Source organism: Petaurus breviceps, unplaced genomic scaffold (assembly GCF_028583685.1).
Source record: "Petaurus breviceps papuanus isolate PSGF00001 unplaced genomic scaffold, PetGlider_PUasm1.0 37, whole genome shotgun sequence".
Taxonomy (NCBI): Eukaryota; Metazoa; Chordata; class Mammalia; order Diprotodontia; family Petauridae; genus Petaurus; species Petaurus breviceps.
In genome coordinates, this window is record NW_027186296.1 from 87,753,394 (window position 1) to 87,774,566 (window position 21,173).

A 21,173-nucleotide genomic window follows, 5' to 3' on the forward strand; every position below is an offset into this window, starting at 1 on the left:
AAATATTTTCAGTTGAAATTCTTGTGGCACTTCATACTCAAAATATTTCAAAAACAGAAAGTATATTTCCCTTAAATTCTATGTTTATAACATTTCTAATATATGCCCCCTTTTCTCCACCCACATAGCTACCAGTGTTTTTCAGGCTTTCATCAACTCTTATCAGTACTGTTGCAATAGTCTCCTTATTGGTTTTCTTGCCTCAAGTCTTTCCCTACCTCAGCCCTATCTCCATACAGCCACCAAAGTACAGGTTTGACCACATCACCCCCTTCCTCAAAAAATCCAGGGACTCCCTGTCATCTCTAGGATCAAACATACACTCCTTTGTTTTCCAATCAAGACTCTTCATAACCTGGCCCCAGTCTTATTACATATTATTCCCTTCTATTCATTTTATAGTTCATCCAGATTGGTTTTCTTAACATTTGTTAGGCCTGACACCTAGCCACCATTTCATCTCTCTGCTTTTGCACTGTTTTCCACCCATGGGTCCACACCCTCCCTTCTTACCTTTGCCTCTTAGAATCTTTGGCTGTCTTTAAGAATCACTTCAAACAGTACCTTTTTCATGAAACCCTTCTTAGTACCTACCCCCAGCTACTAGTGTCTTTAACCTCTAATGTTACTTTGTTTCTGTTTTACATTTGTTTTGTATATCCCTATATATGTACATGTCACCTGTCCACATTAGAATGTAAACTCCTTGAAGGTAAGGGATTGTTTCACATTTTTGTCTTTGTATTACCAACAACTAATACATTGCCTGGCATAGTAATAATAGCTAATAATATATAATTATATAATGATTTAAGTTTTGCAAAGTGCTCTACAGATATCCCATTTTATCTTTACAATACTTGGGCTGTTCTGTGTTATTATTATCCCCATTTGACAGATGAGGAAACTGGGGCTTCAAGAAGTTAAATGATTTGCCTAGAGTGCTATTTGAGTTCTGGTATTCATGCCTTGTACCATCTTAATGCCTGGCATATAGTATGTACTCAGTAAATACTTGTTTGTTAAATTCCTGTATTCAATGAGTTACCAAGACCTTTTGAATCTGAAATTAGTCTTGTATTCATTCCTTCATCTTTGTTCACACTGTCATTACCCTAATCTGGCTCTTATCACTCAGTTTTTTGGATTATTGCAATGGTCTCCCAGCAGATTTCTCTCTGCTTCTAGTTCTGTCCCTCCTACCCCCCAACCATGCCTCATGCCTTCCTGTGTCATACCACTGCCAGATTCATCTTTTGCACAAATCTAGTTATAGCACTTGTCTGCTCAAAAGCTTTCATGGCTACTTATTTACTACCAAATAGTCCAAATCCCTTAGTCTGGAAGTTTATCCTTCCAGAATTTGGTCGTTTGTATATTTCCAGCCTTATCTCTCAGTGAGAACAAATTTGTGAATCCAAGGCAAAGTTAGAAAATCATTCCCCATATATATTACTCTCCATGAGAGGATTTGAGCCTTTACTGCAAACACATCCAATTTGATTCACTGTATAATGAATATTGGTGTCCCACAGAGAATGGAATTTTCTGGTATAAAAATATGTACAGTTATAGAAAGTAATATTAAAAAGTATCTCTGTATTCTGGGTAGCTGCCCATCTTGTCTAATTATCTTCATGGATGTGTGTTTTGCTCCAGCAAAACTTGCTGCTTCTGCATTTCTACCACTTCCCCACTTTTGCCTTTCCTTACAGTCTATCCCTCCCCCCCTTGCCATCTTCACTTTTTGAAATTCTGTCCATTCTTTCAAGACTGCACAGCTGCTCTCTCCTTTGCAAAGCCTTCACTGATCTTGATCAGCCATAAATGATGTTTTCTTTTTTAGTTATTACATAATCCTATATATTTCTCTTTTACACTTATTCTGTACTACAGTTATTATACATTGTATAGTTTTTCATCCTTGTCTATGAGTTGTATTTTTCATGGTAGAAGATCCAGGAGTGTGGAGACTTTTTTTTTAATTGTTTCATTCCATTGTAAAATGTTTTGTACAGAATTAGTGCTTCACAAACATTGCCTGAATGAATACACAAGCCTGGTGGGCTACTTTGAGCCATTGAGAGCCTAAACAAAACCCCAGGAGTGGTTAAGATCTTCATGAAGGGTCAAGCCAAAGATCATTCTAGTCCAGAATTTTGTCTCACACAGCACACTTTGGTGCTATCATTTAAACTTGGTGGTTGCTCTTTATGGCATACTCAAAAGTTAAGGTTTCACCCACCAAAGTCATTCAAACTGGGCTATCCAGGGCTGAGAAAAATGGGTTATAGTAAAATGGTTTATTTTTTTATTGATGCCTTTTGTTTTCACATCACATTAATTTATTTTTAAAAAAATTTCTTTGGATAGAGTACTGGCCCTGGAGTCAAGAGGACCTGAGTTCAAATCCAGCCTCAGACCACTTACTAATTGTGTGACCCTGGGCAAGTCATTTAATCCTGTTTGCTTTCAAAATTTTTTTCTGTCTTTTTGACATTTATTTTTTAAACTGTTAAGTTCCAAATTCTCTCCTTCCCTTCAGCATCTCCCACACTTATTGAGAAGGTAAGTAATATTGTATCAATTATACATGTGAACTCTTACAAAGCATATTTTCATATTAGCCACACCACATTAATTTCAGATTATGCCCTTCCCCTCTTCTTTACCCAGTGAGTCATCCCTAGTAACAAAAATATAAAAAGAAAAAAAAAAGAACTGAGGATAACCATCACATTAATCACATGTGACAGATAATACAATATTACAATCTCATAGTCCCCTCCAACTTTGCAGTGAAGGGAAGGAGATGCATTTTCTCAACTCTTCTTGGTCCAGGATCTGTCATTTTAATTACCTAGTCTCCAATTTCATTGTTGATTGTCCCCAGGAGCTATGATTCCCCTATCCTGAGGCAAATTGCTTTCTATGGAGACATAACAATCTCTTAAAGTAGTGTTCTTTCTAAGAACCAAAAACCTTCAGATGATGCCCAATCCAATGTCACTTTCTCCCATTTTGGAATATCTCCTTCCATGGGAGTGTTCTTCTGTGGGACCCCCTTTCTTCAGTGAATCAAGATTTTTCCTTTTTTACCCCCATTTATCAATTCCTCCTTTTACCAACACATCCATTTTCCCATAGTCTCTCTTATTTTTCCTTTACTATTTACCATTCATTTGATTAGAGAACATCACACATTCCCTTCCATATTTTATCTCCACTTTCTTTTTCTATATCTTCCCATTCTGCAGTTTAGTCCCACAAAGTTATCGTTTCACATGTCTGTAGTTAAGAGTATTGTCAGGTTTAGTACTTGTTTTTTCAGAGCTATTCCTAAATAATAATAATTCCTGCATTTATTTTCTGTTCTTGTGTTTTTTTTGGGGGGGGGTATTATCTGTAGTGCTTGAAGAAAGAACTCATTTGCTTGTGTTTTTGTTTTGTTTTGTTTTTTTGCTTTTTTGGAGAGCAGTTGGGACTAAATGACTTGCCCAAGGTCACAGGGCTAGTAAGTATTAAGTGTCTGAGGTCGGATTTAAACTCAGGTCCTCCTGACTTCAGAGCCAGTGTTCCACTCACTGTGCCACCTACCTGCTCCTAATTTGCTTGATTTTTTAAAGGGATTTTTCAAGTATCTTTCTTTTATTGAACCTCCATATTTTTCCATTATTGTTTAAGCCAAAGTTTAGAGGGTTTGACACCTTCACACCTTCAGTTCCTTTGATCTTTTGAATATATTATTCTGTTCCCTTCATTTTCTTGTGGGTGCAGAATAATTTTGTATTATTCAAATTTCCTTTCCTTTTTAATTGGATGCCTTTCTCCAAGTCAACTGCTGAATTTGTACATTGCCATAATATTGTAATAATTCAATTTAACCAATATGTGTCTTGAGGCTTGAAGCATAGGGTTTGGTTTGGTTTGGTTTAGTATATATGTATACGGGGTCTTTCTGTTTAGAACTCCCTGGGCTATGAGTAGCTCTGGGACAAAGGTTAGAGGCATTTTAGTTACTTTTTCTTTAGCAAAATTACAAATTACTTTCCAGAATCATTAGACCAATTCATATACTAGTATACTAATACACCTGCCATCCCATAACTTCTCTAACATTGACTATTTCCATTTTTTATCTTAGTCAATTTGTTAGGCATAAGATTGTTTTGATAGGAATATCTTATTTTCTGTGATTTGGAACTTTCCTTCATATGGTTGTTACTTGTTTGAAATTATTTTTTCAGAACTATATGTTCATATGGCAATTTCACTACTGCCTTTGTATCACCAGCACCTAACAGAGCCCTATATTTTAAATAAGGTCTTATTTAAGTCATAAGCCAAACTTGCCAACACTTCCATTTTTCACCTTAGTGGAAAGACATCTGACTTATCGTTTTTTATTCCTTCCTCCTACCTTATTTTTAAGAACAAGGATTTTTCTGAATGGTCAGACTGATTCCTTCATTTAACAAACATCAGCTGAGCATTTACTACCTTGCTAGGTGCCAAAGGGGATACAGAAGTGAATGTGACTGAAACTTGTTTTGAGGTGCTTCTAATTTAGCAGTGGAGATATTGAATACTCTCTTGTATCATAGTAATAGAAAAATGACATAATCAAATTAGTGCTTTAAGAAGATCAGGTAAAGATTGGAAGCAAGGAGGCCAAGATGATTTAAAAGTATAGCCTCTTTGGAGAACCAGTCAAACTATATGTAGACTCAGTAAAAAGTGGTCTTCAGAGTTCAGACTATGAGTTTCCTTTATAAATAAGACCACAATAGTACACAAGAAAGTCAAACAGTCTCTTTGAAACTTAAGTAAAACCCTTTGGATGTAGGTCAGTGTGGACCCATTTTGTAGTGAGTGCTACACTCTAGTGAATGCTGTTTAATTTAATATGTTCCAGTGTACATATGTGAAGAAGTTAGGAGTATTAAAGTAAACAAAAAGATAAGCCCAAATGAGTTTGCACATGTGCAGACTTGACCTTCCAGTTGGGATCATTTGAACTGACTTCTCATTTGTAATGAGAAAAGACATTTGGAAACATACAATCATCATCTCCTATTTTAAAATACAGGATGGTCATCAGCAATTGCAGAATTGCTTCTTAGATTTCCTACAACTTTATCTTAGTGACTTTTTCTTTTATGAAAACCATTCCAGTGTAGCTTATTAAGACATAAAGTCAGCAAGGAGCAGGCTAGGTGGTTTGTTTGTTTGTTTTTCCTTTTATAATCACATATTCACAGACTTCTGTTTTAAACAGTTTCCACTAAAGATTTCCCACATAGTTCTAATCCTACTATTGTAGGATCTGTCAAGTAAATAATTATATGCTCAGTATACACCAGGAAGAGAGTAATAGAGCTATTGATTTGCTAATTTCTAACTTACAACTTCTCAATCTGATCATAAAGGGATTTGAACATTTGTTGTATCACCTCTGCACCCCCAGAGTTTAGCATATTGGAAAGAGGGCATTGGATGAGATATCAGGTTTGAATTCTTTTTTTGTTTTTTATTTTATTTTTCTCATTTTTTTCAAATGATTTATTAACTTCTGATTTATATCATTCATTTCTGCCAGATTTTGAGTTACAAATTTTCTCCCCATTTTTCCCCTACCCACCACCCCAAAATAGCAGTCCCACAGGATCCCCTCCTCCAATCTGCTCTCTCCCATATTTTCTCCCATACCCCTTTCAACTTTTCCAGTGGATCTCTATACCCCAGTGCCTGTATATCTTATTTCCCAATTACATGTAAAATAGTATAGTATATATTTGAATATTTGATTTTAAAATTTTGAATTCCAGATTCATTCCCTTCCTCCCTTGTCACCCACCCTTACTGGGAAGATAAGCAGTTCAGTATAGGTTGTACATGTGTTGCTAATGCAAAACAATAGCATAGTAGATATATTGTAAAAGACTGACTATATTTCCCTCCCTCCTATCCCACCTCCCACTTGTTCTATTCTCTGCTTTGATCCCATCACTTTTCAAAAGTGGGTGCTTCCAACTTCCCTCCTCCCTAGCCTGCCCTCCCTTCCATCATCCCCCCTCTCATCCCCTTCCCCCCTACTCTCCTGGAGGGTGAGATACCCTATTTACTGTGTATTTCATTCCCTCCTCAAGCCAAATTCAATGGGAATTAGGTTGACCCATTCCTTTTTGCCTTCCTATTCTTCCCCTCCATTGTAATCATTTTCCCTTGCCTCTTCTCTATGAGATAGTTTACCCCATTCTGTCTCTCCCCATCTCCTCTCATTATATTCCTCTCTCACCTCTTAATTTCACCTTTTAAGTATCATCCCTTCCTGTTAAATTGGTCCTGTGCCCTCTATATATATTTGTAAACATATATATATACACATTCACATATGTATTCATATGCCCATATACCCTCATAAATATATATTATATATACATATACATATATTATATATATATGCATATACATATATATATAAATATATATTCCCTTCAACTACTGAGAAAAGTTTCATAAGTTACAAGTATTGTTTTCCATGTAGGAATGTTAATAGTTCAACTTTCATAAGTTCCTTATGATTTCCCTGTTTAGCTTCTCATGCTTCTCTTGTTTCTTGTATCTGAATGTCAAATTTTCTATTCAACTCTGGTTTTTTCATCAAGAATACTCGAAAGTCCTCTATTCCACTGAATGACCATATTTTCCCCTGAAACATGATACTCAGTTTTGCTGGGCAGGTGACTCTTGGTTTTAATCCCAGCTCCTTTGACCTCCAGAGTATCATATTCCAAGCCATTTGATCCTTCAGTATAGAAGCTGCCAGATCCTAGGTTATCCTGATTGTATTGTATTTCCACAATATTCAAATTGTTTCTTCCTGGCTGCTCGTAATATTCTCTCCTTAACCTGGGAAATCCAGAACCTGGCTATAATATTCCTAGGAGTTTTCTTTTTGGGATCTTATTCAGGAGGTGATTGATGGATTCTTTCAACCTCTATTTTGCCCTGTGGTTCTAAAACATCAGGGCAGTTTTCTTTGAGAACTTCCTGGAGGATGATTTCTAGGTTCTTTCTTTGATCATGGCTTTCGGGTAGTCCAATAATTTTTAAATTCTCTCTCCTGGATCTATTTTTCCAGGTCAGTGGTTTTTCCCATGAGATATTTTACATTGCCTTCTATTCTTTCATTTGTTTGGATCTGTTTAACAGCATCTTGATTTCTCATAAAGTCATTAGCTTCCATTTGCTCCAATCTAATTCTGAAGCAATGATTCTCCTCATTGAGCTTTTGAGATTCTTTTTTCATCTGGCAAATTCAGCTTTTTAAGGCATTCTTCTCCTCTTTGCCTTTTTGAGCCTCTTTTGCCATTTGAGTTAGTCTATTTTTTAAGGTATAATTTTCTTCAGTCAGGCTGTTGACTCTCATTTCGTAATTTTCTTGCATGTTTTCATTTCTCTTCCCAATTTTTCCTCCACTTTTCTTATCTGCTTCTTAAGGTCCTCTATATCCTGTAACCAGCTTGTGTTTCCCTTTGAAGCTTTTGGTTCAGGAGTTCTGACTTCTCTGTCTTCCTCCTGTTCCATGCTTTGCTCCTTTTTGTCCCCAAAATAGGAGTGTAATGTTGGAATCTTCTGTCTGCTTTGTTTCCTTTGCTTGGTCATGTTTCCCCTCAGTCACTTGACCCCTAGGCTTTTTGCCACAGCAGGACTCTGCCACCAGACAGGGGAGCTTTCATCCCAATTGCTGGGGTTTTCTCAGCTGCCGGAGGTATTAGATGGTAGCCCTCTCTGAGGTCTCTACACACTCTGGCAAGCTGGACACACACCCCAGGACCTCCACCCTAGACTGCAATCCAGTTCCAAGAAGGTTAAAGCAAGAGCGATTACCCCTCAGACTGGTGCTTGGTCCCCCTACACTCTGCAGGCCAGGAGCTGAAGCTGCCACATGGCACTGGATGGCTTTGACAGGCATCTCAGTGGCTTCTCCCCCTGAGGGTAAAAGCCACGTACTCCCACTTACTGGGTCCCAAAGTCCAGACTGCACTGACCTCTCACTTTGTCCTTCACATCTATGTGTTCATAAATCTGGAGTCCCTCCAGCTGGCAGCTGGTCAGGCCCACCCTGGGGCTTAAACCTCGGCTGTGGGGCTGGGCTGGGCTCCAAGAGCACTGGGCTGGCCAATTCCTGCCGGCCTGCTGGGCTGTCCTCAGTAGGAGGTTAGCTTCTCTGTGTCATTTTGTGGGTTCTGCAGCTCCAAAGTTTGTTTAGAGTCTCCTTTTTACATGGATTGGGGAAGGTGGAAGCGGGAGCAGCAGGGAGGTCCTGCTTCTACTCTGCCATCTTCCAGGTTTGAATTCTTACCTTAGATACTAGTCATTTGTTCTCTCAAATCTACCATATCTGTTAAATGGGGATCTTATTTGTCCTTCATTTTCAAAGAGGACCAATGATATCACAGAGAAATATCTTAACTTATACAGAATTGGATTTAAGTGAGGCAGAGTTGTACAAAGTCATCAGATTCACTCTTCCAGTGTAATCAAAGTTCAGTGATAAGACAAAAGTCACGATGACTGGTAGGCACTACCTACCTCACCACTTTTTGTTAAAAGAGTGCTTTGAGATCCTTAAAGCATTTGAAAGCTTGAATGTGAGTTATTACTTCCATACAAATATTAAGTTATTTGGAAGCATGCAAATGCTTTATATTGTCAGTGGCATTCTAGGTACTACATGTTATCTCTAGTTACTATTTAGGCAATGTGATGCAGTAGAGAAAGCTTGGAACTGGAGGCCTGGGTTCTGATTCTCCCTCTGCTATATGACCAGAGTAAAGTAAGTAATTTTTCTTCTCTGGGCCTTCAGTTCTTCAATTTCTTCATTTATAAAAAGGAATTTGAACTAGAAAGTCTCTAAAGTACTTTTCAATATTAACAGGCTATGTGAGTATTTGTGTTAGGGTATCTCAATGGGGAAGATAGATAGCCTCAGAGGTGGTGCTCTACCTACAGAAATTCCCCATGAACCAAATTTCAGTTCAGATCGCACCCTTATGCCATTTTCTTGTTCCTCATCTCCACATCCCTTTTAAATGAGGAATTTCTTGGTAGGAAAATACTGTGGAGTGGCTGTTCACTGAGGTCTTTCATAGAAGAAATAGTACAATAAAAATAGCTGAACTTTCAGTAATGTAGATTTTTATTCTCCACATGGTAGCTAAAGAATTGTGCTATTACAGGAAAAGAGGTAAAAGATTTTTCAAAATCACCCTTTTGGGAATCAGAGAAGATGTAATTTAGGAAGAGCAATGGAAGGAAAAGATAAAGATGAGAAAGAGGTAGTGTTATGTGGTTTCTTGGGGCTAACTGAATTGGTGTCCTTTCACTTCCCCTCTGGTAACAGTTTTAAAAAAGATCTTCCTAGGCTTTCATTTTCATAGAAATGGCAGCCAAAAGCAGAAATACTTCCTCCAAATCTAGACATATGAGAACATTGACTGAATCTAATAAGATGAAATTCATTAGGGATAAATGTCAAGTTATATGTTGTTATTGTTCATTTGTATCCAAAACTTCATGACCCCATGGACAATAGCATACCAATAATGTCTATGGGATTTTCTTAGCAAAATACTAGAGTGGTTTGCCCTTTCCTTCTCCAGTGGATTAAGGCAAACAGAGGTTAAGTGTCTTGCCCACAGTCACACAGCTAGTATCTGCAGCAGAATTTGAATTTAGGTCTTCTTGACTTCAGGCCCAGTACTCTGTCCACTGAGGCACCTAGTTGCCTCTTGGCTACAAAAAAATCAACTTCATAAATATAAGAAGGCATGGCTAGACCGAAGTTCTGAAAAAGATTGGGAGTTTTTATTATACAACCCTAGAAGTCAGCAGTGTGATAATATAACTGCATCAGATGATGAATAGGCATTTTTATTAAGTGCTTCCTATCTAGTAGGCATTATAGTAGGCACTTGGGATGCAATTTCTTTTAAAAGTTGTGCTCTCTGGGGTTGCATTAAGAGGAGCTGAGCTTCTAGGAATAGGGAGATGATCTTCCCTCTGTACTCTGTCCTCCTTAGACATCCTCTGAAGTATTGTGCTCAGTTCTGGGTACAAGACATTCATAAACCAGGGCACCTAGAGGGTCACCAGGGCCTGGAATCCATTTCATATGAAGATCCACAAAAGAAACTGGGCATATTTAGTCTAGAGAAGAGAAGATGCTAGGGGAACATGAGAGTCATCTTCTAGTAGTATAGAAGAGAGATTAGACTCATTCTCTTTGGCCTGAGAGGGAACATTGGGTAAAAGTGATAAGGAGGCAAATGTAGTCTCAGTATCAGGAGTAACTTCCTAACAACTGGAGCTGTCCAAAAGTGGAATCAGCTGCCTCAGGAGGGAGTAGATTCTCCTTCCTTGGAGATATTCAAGCAGACACTGGATGACTTCTTGTAGAGGGTGTTCTAATTAATGGCAATGCCTTTCATGCCTGGGTTGGATTAGATGGTCACTGAAGTCCCTTCCAATTCACAATGTAATTCAGTGTTTAGCTGCTTAGTAGGACAGAATGAATGGAATTGTTTTGAAATGGTTTAAGGAAAATAACGTTAATTTACCTGATGATTTAATATTCACTTCAGGAATTCTTGGCTCATGTCAGTGATCTTCAGATAGTGCCGAGGGAAAGCAAGTGAAATTGCAAATTCATACTGGTGAAATAATAACCCTAGTTCCTAATCTGAGAAAAATTTCTGAATTTAATTTACAGAAGTTTTGTTTATGATACTGCTTCACTGAATCATAGAATTTAGGACCCCAGCAGTATCTTGTCCAAACCTATACCTGAAAAGAATCCCTGTTCTGAAATACCCAGTCTCTGCATGAACACCTCCAATGAAAGGGGGCCATTATCTTCTGAGGCAGCCCTATTCCCATTTTGGACAGTTTTGATTGTTAGGAAGCTTTTCATGACATTAGCCTTAACTAACTGCTGTGAAGCTTCCTCCATTGGCTCCTGGTGCTGTCTTCTGGGGCTAAACAGAACAAGGCCAATCCTTCTTGTACATGACAAGCCCTTCAAATACTTGGGCATAGCCTAGGATCCTCTTTTCCAGGATAAATATTCCTAGGTCCTTCAGTGGATCTTCAGAGGATATGAACTCAAGCCCCTTAAACCATCTTGGTTGCCTGTCAATGTATGCTCTATGGAGTCCCAAACTGAACACAATACTCCAGATGTTGTCTGATTAGCACAGAGTGAAGAGGAATGATCACTTCCTTATTCTTGGAAGCTATGTCTCTTAATGCAATCCAAATCTGATTTAGCTTTTTTTTCTTTGCCTGTTATACCGTACTACTGACTCATATTGACTCTGTAGTCCATGAAAAAAAAAGTTCTTTTGCAGATTGCTTTCTACCTAGATCACTCCCATCTTGTGCTTTTGCATTACTTTTTGGAACCCAAGTATAGGACTTGACATCCATATTAAATTTTATCTCATTAGATTCAACTCAATGTTCCTAGTCTGTCAACATCTCATTAGATCTTATCTGAAGTCTTTCATTTTCTGCAGTTATGTCTTATCCAACTGTATATATATGTGTGTGTGTGTGTGTGTGTGTGTGTATATATATATATATATATATTAGTACATATCTTTTAAGGATATATGTATGTGTGTATGTATATATGTGGATACATACATATATGTAAATGTGTACTTATATATGTATACCACATTTTGCAACTTTGGAAATGAGAAAAAATTATATTTGTAAGTAGAATTGAAAGGAGACATGTTTTTATAGTAGAATTTTAGCATTGTTAAGTATCATTTTTATATATGTATGGTTGGTTTTCTTTTAAGTATATTCTTGAATAAGCAATTGACAGCCTATTTAACATTGTAATAACCTAATGTTGTTGGCCTTATTTATTTTGCCCCCAGTTAACCAAAAGTGCCACGTGACTTATATTTATTAGAAAGTATCCTCCACGGTCTTTTCCTGCTTCAGTTAATAATCTTATGATTCCTGGGAGGTGCCCTGCATTCTTACCTTGTATTCAGAAATTCCTAATGGGCTAACCATTTATATTAAAGAACTATCTTGAGCTGACTGATAATAAAGGAGAAAGTATCAACTGAAAATAATGATTAAAATGGAATTGACAAATATTAAGTTTATTTGAGTCTTTAATATATTTACTGGATATTGTTTTCAGATGAGAAGAAGCAGATGGTTGCAAATGTGGAGAAACAGCTAGAAGAAGCAAAGGAGCTTGTAAGTAGAATTTGGCTATTAAATTGGAATACAGTGGTTGTCAATAGTGGATGAAATGTCTTCTTAGGAATTTTTCTCCCGACTGTTTTTTAACTTGAGGCAGAAGGGAGAACTGTTGATTGTTCTCTTGATATAGAACTTAGAAAAGTGAATAATTTAACACCTTGTTATCACTTACAAAATATTTACACTCTGCCTACAATTTATAATACCTTGTTAGATGATGGGGAGAAATTGTATGATCTCTATTATCTACAGAAATAGTTATATTTTCCATAGTAAGTCATTAGTTATCTAGAATAGACCCTGAATTTTTGGATAAGAGAATTTCTCTTAGAGCCAAGATTTGACCATTTACCTACCAAACCATTTTATTTTAATTTTTCCATGAGAATTTTTCTAACATATATTATTTATATCCTTGCTTTATTAAAGAGGATGTGGACCATAAATGAACACTTTCTTGTTAACACAATCATGTGCTGTAAATACAAATGCATGTATGAATGAGATAAGACACGAGACTTGAATGACTTACTCTGACACTTTCCAACTATAGATCATTGAAACTTACTGGTTTGTGTGCCTTTAACATGATACATTGATGCCCTCTGGGGCCATTGAGGTGGGTTGGCTGTTTTGACCTAACCTACCCCTTCTTGAAGTTCAAGATTCCTTATGTCTTACATCAAGTGCTCCACTATTGAGGAGCAAAGCTGTTCCATCTTTTGGCTTTCCTTTGCTGAATCTCTTCTCTGCTGTCAGATTGTCTGCTGCTTGCCATCCCCTTCCCTGCTTTTAATCTTTGCCAGCCACTGCTGCTTTTAATCTCTACTGATTCAGCTGTCTGCTGCTCTCTTCCCTTTTCTCTCTGCTTTTCTTCTTTCTGTCTCCTGTGGCTCTCCCCTGCTTCTTGGCTTTCTAGCAAAAAGACTGCTCCCCTTTCTAGCCATCATCTGCTAATCAGAGTGCTCCATTCCTTCTGGTTGGCAAACTGACCCAGACTGCTGTGCATCAGGCATAACTGTCAGATTGGCATCTCTTCTCAGTTGTTTTTATTGTTGCTGAGATCTTAGGAGTAGCATTTTTTCCTCCATCAACAACACTGTGTGTTTTGTGGTAGGGAGTCATTACTTTGGTTTTGGAGTTGTTCCAGAGACTTCAGGACGCTGGAATTTTAGACTCCATCTCACAATTTTTTAAAAAATGCAAAATGTTTTTATATGAAGAAATAGAATTCCTGGCTTCAAGTAGCTTATAATCTCCTTTTGTTTTTAGGAGATTTTTGTAGAAAATCTGACTAGGATGGTTTTCTTTTTAAAATATTACAATATTTTTTACAATTTTTTGTAAACACAATTGTCTTTCTAAATTTGTAATTTACAAATTTTACAATTTGTAAATACAATTGTATTTACAATACAATTGCAAATTGTTCTTTTGGTTCAATTTTATAAAGAAAAATGGTTCACTTATACAAAGCACTTTATGATTTGAAAAGTGCTTTGCTCTAAAACTACTTCATTCCTACTACTTTCTGTGGGGAAGGTATGTAAGGATTGTTATTCCCATTTGCAGATAAGAAAATGGAGGCTCTGAGAGCTGAGGTGATTTGCCCATTGTCATGTGACTGCTGTCAGAAACAGGCTTTGTTCCAGTTTTTTGGCTTGGAGTCCAGAGCCTTTTTTGCTGCCTCTTTTACATACTGCTTTGACTATAATTTTACTTGCAGTTATTTGGGCTTCCCACTACAAAATGTTCCTCTTCTGAGATAAAGCTATATAGTTAAAAAAATTTGGATGTTCATAAGAATCCATTAATTTTTTTTAAGAAAATTAATTAGAACTGGTATACTTCAAGGATCTATGTGGTGCTCTTTCCTTTTACTACTTCATAACTTAATAGATGGTCTTAAAAGCTGTTTAGACCAAAAAACTCATCTGCACATGGGAAACCTGATGATGAGTTTTTCTGATATAGTTTGGTTCTTGACTAGTATATGGTCCATCCCTAAGCCCATACTTGAAGCCTTGGTGTAGGATCTGCCACAAGTTGTAACTTACTAATATAGCCTTTAGGAACAAGGCCATGTCACCGTGAATAATCATAGTAGCCAACATTTTTATTGTACTTCAAGTTTTGCAAAGGGCTATACATATGTTCTCTCTTTAGAACCTTATGACAACTTTGAAAGGTAGATGCTAAAAGTATTATATTCTCATTTTAATAGATGAGGAAACTGTTTCAGAGAGGTTTAATGACTTGTCTGTAGTCACACAGCTAGTAAGTATTAGAGGTGGGTTTTGAGTCTAGGACTCCCTGACTCCAAGGCCAATATTTTTGCACCATACCTGCCTCTTAGAAGATTAGGTCTTAGAAGATTAGAGGACACACAAATCATACACACCTGTGCCACTTGGCACCAATTTCTTGCCATTAAATACTATGAAATAAATGTTTAATGTCAACATAAGTCATAATAATAATCATCATAATAATGATAATAACCAGCATTTATATTACATGTTAAGGTTTGCAAAGCACTTTGCACATGTTATCCATTGATTGCATTGGATAGAAATACAATCAAGTTTCAAAAAGTTTGAGACTGTTGTCAGAATGACTAGATACTGTATAGCCTCAAAGTGAAAAAAAAAGGTACAGTGAAATATTGAAACTGGAAAGTACTAACATTGTTATATAATATCTGTATCCTACCTTCTATTGTTAAAGGCTTTAAAATAGCACTATAAGTAAATCAAGCTTCTCTGTCTGAAGTATCTCATTTTTATAGAAATTTACCTGCCAGTTCTAAAAACCTATTTGCATCTCTTATTTCCCCTCCTTATTTCCAAATGATCCAAGGGCATCCTGAACTCTTGCAAGGTTGCAGCCCAGAACCTCCTTAACTGTGACTAGTATTAATAGTAATCTTCAGAAGTAGGTTCTGACAACTGTCAGAAGGAAGGGGAGAAACCAAAGGGAGAGACTGTTGGTTTAAGTAATTTTTTGCCACTTTTGCCAGTTTCCCAATACTTCTGGGTAAGTCAAGAATAGGAATCAGGAACCCAGTTGCTAGATTAATCACTAGATTGCTCCAAAGATGTTTAAAGTAACATTTGTTTTTATAGCATTAAAAATTCTTCAAAGGGGCGGCTAGGTGGTGCAGTGAGTAAGAAGGCCAGCCCCGGAGTCAGGAGGACCCGGGATCAGTTCTGGCCTCAGATACTTAACACCCACACAAAATAACTGGCCATGTAACCTTGGGCAAGTTACTTAACCCCAATTGCTTAAAAAAAAAAAGTCTTTAGGGCAGCTAAGCAGTGCAGTGAATAGAGCACCAGCCCTGGAGTCAGGAGGACCTGAGTTCAAATCCAGCCTCAGACACTTAACACTTTCTAGCTATGTGACCTTGGTCAACTCACTTAACCCCAATTGCCCTGCCTTTCCCCCTCCAAAAAGACAAAAAATAAAAAGAATTTTTAAACTCTTCTATTTTGTCATGGAAAAATTTTTAGCAAGGTGAAACAGAAGATACTTTTATGTTTTGTACTACTTCTTGAATACATACCTTTTGGAGAAAAGTTATGTAAATTTAGTGAAAAATTAATTTTACCCTTACTATGAAGTAGCTATGTCATTTTGGACAAATCACTTAACAGTTCCGTGGCTATTTTCTTATATTTTAAAATCAAGGCATGGAATTACACGTCCCTTCTATCTCTCAAATTCTGTGATTCTATTATAGTCTTCAAATCACTTTTTTTTCCTCCTTTCATTATTAGCTTGAACAGATGGACCTGGAAGTCCGAGAGATCCCTCCACAGAGCAGAGGAATGTATACCAGCAGAATGAGGAGCTACAAGCAAGAAATGGGAAAACTTGAAACAGATTTTGTGAGTCAAATTCACTCATAATCATATTTGTAGGACTTTGTCCTGAATTTCTCACCTCTGATTTTTTCATTATTTCCTTTAACCAGTTTTAAATGAATAGAACTTAGTTGCTTATTCAAAGTTTTGTTTAGGGAATCTAATGCTATCTTTTGCCAGCAATGGAATTTCAAACATGCCAGATCAGTAATTTAAACTTGGGTCCAAATCATGTGTTCCATTATTCCCAAGTAACATATATAGAGCATTGTGAAATACTAAATTTATAAATCAGAGACCCTTACCCCGAGGATTTCAGTTTGCCTTCTTCCTTTAAATAAGCTTCTTTCATTTGGGAGAAAAAGGAGATTAAAATGTTTTTCCTGTTAATTAATTTAAAAAAATTTTTTTTTGTTATATTATTGTATGACAGCATTGATCTTTCTCTTTCTATAATTCTTATTTAAGCTCTTTAAATTTAAGCATATATGTTTATTTTTAGGTATACAAACAATAAAATGAGCATTGTTCTATTAATTTTAAATAGAATGTAATCCTTTATATTAGGCAGAAATTCGTGAAAGAAACTGAATCACTTAGCTTTCTGAAAACACATAGACTCTAGAAGAGGGAAAGAAAAACCCCAGCTCTACCCCCAGCCTTAATATGATGATGTGACCATGATCCTACCAAGGTTTTTGCTTTCCTCAGCCTGCCTCACCTTCACTTTAAAAAAGGGAAAGGAAGGTGATAACTGTTAGGAGGTAGTGTTGGTACTAACTTCTGGAACCAGAGTACTGTTCCATTTTTTGGAGACAATACAGAATAATGGAAAAAGTACTGTCTCAGTTTAAGTGTTAAAACAAAACGAAACAAAACCTTGGGTTCCAGTGCAGGCTCTCCTATATATCAACCATTTTATCTTTAGCAAAATCACTTAAATTTTGGTTATCAGTAATTTCTTCAGCAAAATCTTCACAAAGTTCTTTTGAAGAGCACACAAGTATTTCTTAGTGATTAAGGGTGAGGTAAAATTACTTTTCCTTTTGAATATCTCAAAGCATTCCTTAGATGTGATGTTATTTAGAGAAATATGATCATACAATCAAGGGCATTATGATATTGTCCAGTGGCCTGAGGTGTAGTTTTGAATTGTCCTATCAGATGGTAACTCCACTCAGGAAACAAAGGTCATTAGAATTAACATAACCTATCAGGTGGAAGTAGGAGGTGAAAAGTAGAAGTATATATTCACTTTCTTTAGACAATATTGTCCCATAGAGCAAATCAGGTATTACTTTTCCTTAGGATATAAAAATCACCATCTAGATTATTCACATTGTATAAATAGGAGGACTGAGTTGTATGTATAGAGGCCTCTAATTTTTTCTCGGGGGGTGGGTGGGGAGAGTTGGACTATATCTTCTAATGCCTTTCATTTATCTATCTATCTATCTATCTATCTATCTATCTATCTATCTATCCATTCATTCATTCATTTATTTATTTTTGCCTTTTGGAGGGCAATTGGGGTTAAGTAACTTGCCCAAGTTTACATGGCTAGTATTTTTGTGTGGGTGTTAAGTGTCTGGGGCTGGGAACCGAACTTGGGTCCTCCCGACTCCAGGGCCGGTGCTTTACTCACTGCGCCACCTAGCCGCCCCTTCTAATGCCTTTTAGATAGTGCTAGAGAAGAAGGTATTCAGCTCTAGTCTCCCAGCTTTAAGCCCAGGAGTCTGGAATTGAAATTCATTAACATTGAATAACTATAAAAGAAAGAAGAAAAAAAGAAACAGTAACAAGGGGATACTATTGCATTATTCACTGTCCTCTGTATATTCCCCCTACAAAGATTGTATATCTTTTTGCTATTTCCTTTATACCTGGAATATACCTTCCTACCTCTCTTCTATCCCCTTGATTTTAATTCTAATTTATTCTTCAAAGTCTAACTCAACACCTCCAAGAAATCTTCCCCAGTCTGAAATTTGTGTTTTCCCACAAAACCTCACAGAGAATCTTGTTTTTCACCTCTATAATGCAGTTATTGTGCATTATTTTATATTATAGCCATTGATAGTTTGTCCATTTTGAGGTCAGGCCTATCTACCCTAATGCCTTAGAACAGTGTTCTGTCCATTTCAGATGCTTGATAAATTTGTTGAAGAGGTAATATTATGAGGATGGCCTATTGAGAAGACATTGAGGCAAAAATAACCAAACACCTATGAATAGTGTCCAGCCACAAAATACATTAAAATACAAGCAAACATAATAAGGGTTGGATGCCTCTGCAAAGAAGGTGGAATAAATTCTTAAGGTATAAGTCAGAGAGGTTCCAGGGATAGCACAATATTAGCCACCTCTTCCTTCCCACCCCAAAGTACAGGTTTTCTTTTGAGTTGTCCCAACCTTAGCACAAAACAATATCAGTCTTCTGAGCTTCCATTTCTACATCACCAGCTATATACTGGGTACTTTCTCTTTGGTCACCTATAGGCAACTCATTCATCATGTCCAGTTAGTAAGCATTTATTAAGTACTTACTAATTTCTAGACTCTGCTAAGTGCTAGGAAATTAAAAAAAAAAAAGCAAAATATACAGTGCCTTCCTTCAGTAATCTTATATTCCGATGGAGGAGACAACATGCATATAACTACGTCCATACAACGTATATACAGAATAAATGGGAGGTAATCTCAGAGGGAAGGCACTGGCAAGGTTTAGAAGGAGGAAGGGATTGGGAAAGACCTCTTAAAGAAGATGAAATTTGATCTGAGTCTCAAAGGAGACCAAGGAAGGCAGGAAGTAGAAGTGAGAAGGGAGAGCATTCCATGTGTGGGGAACAGCTAACAATAAGTTGTGGAGCCAGGTGGTGGATTGTAGTGGATGAGGAATACCAACGAGGCCATTGTTTTTAGATCATGGTGCCTGTGGAAGGGAGTAAAGTGTAGGAAGAGTGGAAATGTAGGAAGCAGCCAAATTCTGTAGGGCTTTAAAAGCCCAGTAAATTTTGTGTTTGATCCTAGAGGTGATGGGAAGCCACTGGAGTTTAAAACCTAGCAGTTATCTTCTACTCTTGGCTTTTCTTCACCCTCTTCTCCCCCATATTTAATTATGTTCGAAGAGTTATCAGTTTGATTCTATCTCTTGAATCTCTCGCATTTATTCCCTTATTTCCACTCTCATGGCCTCCGTGTTAGTTCAGGCCCTCAGCACCCCTCACCTGCATAAATGTAATAGACTCATAATTGGACTCCCTGGTTCTCATCTCTCCTTTTTTCAGTCCAGCCTCCATACAGCTGCAAAACTAATATTCCTAAATCACAGTTATGATTATGTCACTATCCTGCTCATATCCTAATGACTGTAGGCTAAGATATAAACTCCTCTAGGGGGCAGTTAAAGCCCTCATAATCTATTTTCAATTGATCTTCATAGATTGATTTTATATTCTCCCAAACCCAACCCTTGCATACTCTGTGATCCACCCAATCAACCAATTAGTCAACCTGCAAGCATTTGTTAAGCATGTATTATGTGCTGGGCATTTTTGTTCTTGGTAAATGATGTATTCTTTCTTCTACCTCTTTGCCTTTGTATGAGCTATCCTCTTTTCTCACCTCTAAATTCTGGATTTTCTCTTTCTCAGACTCAACTCCAGTGCCACTTTTTATACAAAGCCTTTCCTAATTCTCACCCCTGCACAACTGCCACCTCATTTTGTATTTACTTTGTGTGTATTTGAGTCTTTACTTATTTGTGTACCTGTTATTTTCCTCTTGTTCTTAGAGACAGAGGGTATTTGGTTTTGTCTTTATATACTGAGCCTCTAGCACAGTGCCTTATTTGTATTAGATGCCTAATGAATGATTGTTGAAATGTATTGGAATACTGTAGCATTGCTAGAAATTTTGAGTACTAAATAAAATATTCGATAGTGCCCCTCCCCCCGTTAATGTACTGTTAAGTGTAAAATCAGAATTTTTCCAGCTTTGTTGTAATTCTTGATTTTTATAACAAATAAAGAGACAAAGGAAGATGTACTTTCTTCCCCCTAGCTGATTCTAGCCATATGAATAATTAACACTATAAAATCTGATCTTTAGCATCCTACAACTTTAAAGGTTTTAGGTTTTTTTTTAAGTAAATATCCAATAAAATTTAACGCTTTAGATATCTCAGGTAACATTCAGTAAATATCCTTTGTTGAATTAATTTAAATTTTCATCAATAGGGAGAGAGATGCCACTGAAACTCCATGCTATAATTTTCACATCAGTCACTTGGACCTATTGAGCTTCTGAGCTTTTAAGACCTACAATGGCTGTAGACATTATAAATAGTAGAAATAGTAGTAGTAGTAGCAGCTGTATATAAGGAAAAGCAATTATGATAGAGTTTCATTATATTAGAGCCTGGAAAGAACCATAAAAATAATTAAGCCCAACCCTCCATCAAGGTGAAAGAAAACATATCCAGAAGTGATTACCTTTACTTCATGATTAGAAAAAAGTTAAATGGCATGGCTAAGGTCTCTTGTTTCTCAGCATATTTCTTAATCCACAAGGTTTCAGTCATTGGCTAGTGCTTCTGTAAGAGAACAGAATTGAAGGTTTTTGTGATTTAAGGAGAAGTGGGATTGCAGAACTGTTTAGCTATGCAATATTGTGTAACTATCAGCTAATTTTGGAAACTGTGTATTTGTTATTAGTTTGTTTCTTTAGTTATTGCTTTTCATTTGCTAATCTTTTCAGATCTGATTAGCAAGTTCTTATTGGATAAATGCCTCTATCTGATCATGTTGTCTTAAAGAGAAAATTATGATAGCTAACACTTTATAGGCCAAGCATAAAGGATTTTAATTCAAATATCTGCCTTACCTTGGAATGAACAGTATGATTGGACAAATTATTTTAAAAGTTGTTATTATGATCAATTAATCCAACAAGCTCTTATTATGTATACAATCTCTTCTAGACACTCCTAGTGCTAGGCATTCAAAGACA

The 21,173-nt window shown here is 36.7% G+C and overlaps 1 protein-coding gene across 9 annotated transcripts in view; it reads left to right on the forward strand.

Annotated features, from left to right (window-relative positions):
• Positions 1-21,173, forward strand: part of VTI1A (vesicle transport through interaction with t-SNAREs 1A) — a 417,207-nt gene that overhangs the window by 4,159 nt on the left and 391,875 nt on the right. For all 9 annotated transcript variants that reach the window (XM_069099005.1, XM_069099000.1, XM_069099008.1 and 6 more), the window contains exons 2-3: positions 12,233-12,291; positions 16,077-16,187. In XM_069099005.1, the coding sequence (XP_068955106.1) occupies positions 12,233-12,291; positions 16,077-16,187 (170 nt within the window). The remainder of the gene's footprint in view (positions 1-12,232; positions 12,292-16,076; positions 16,188-21,173) is intronic.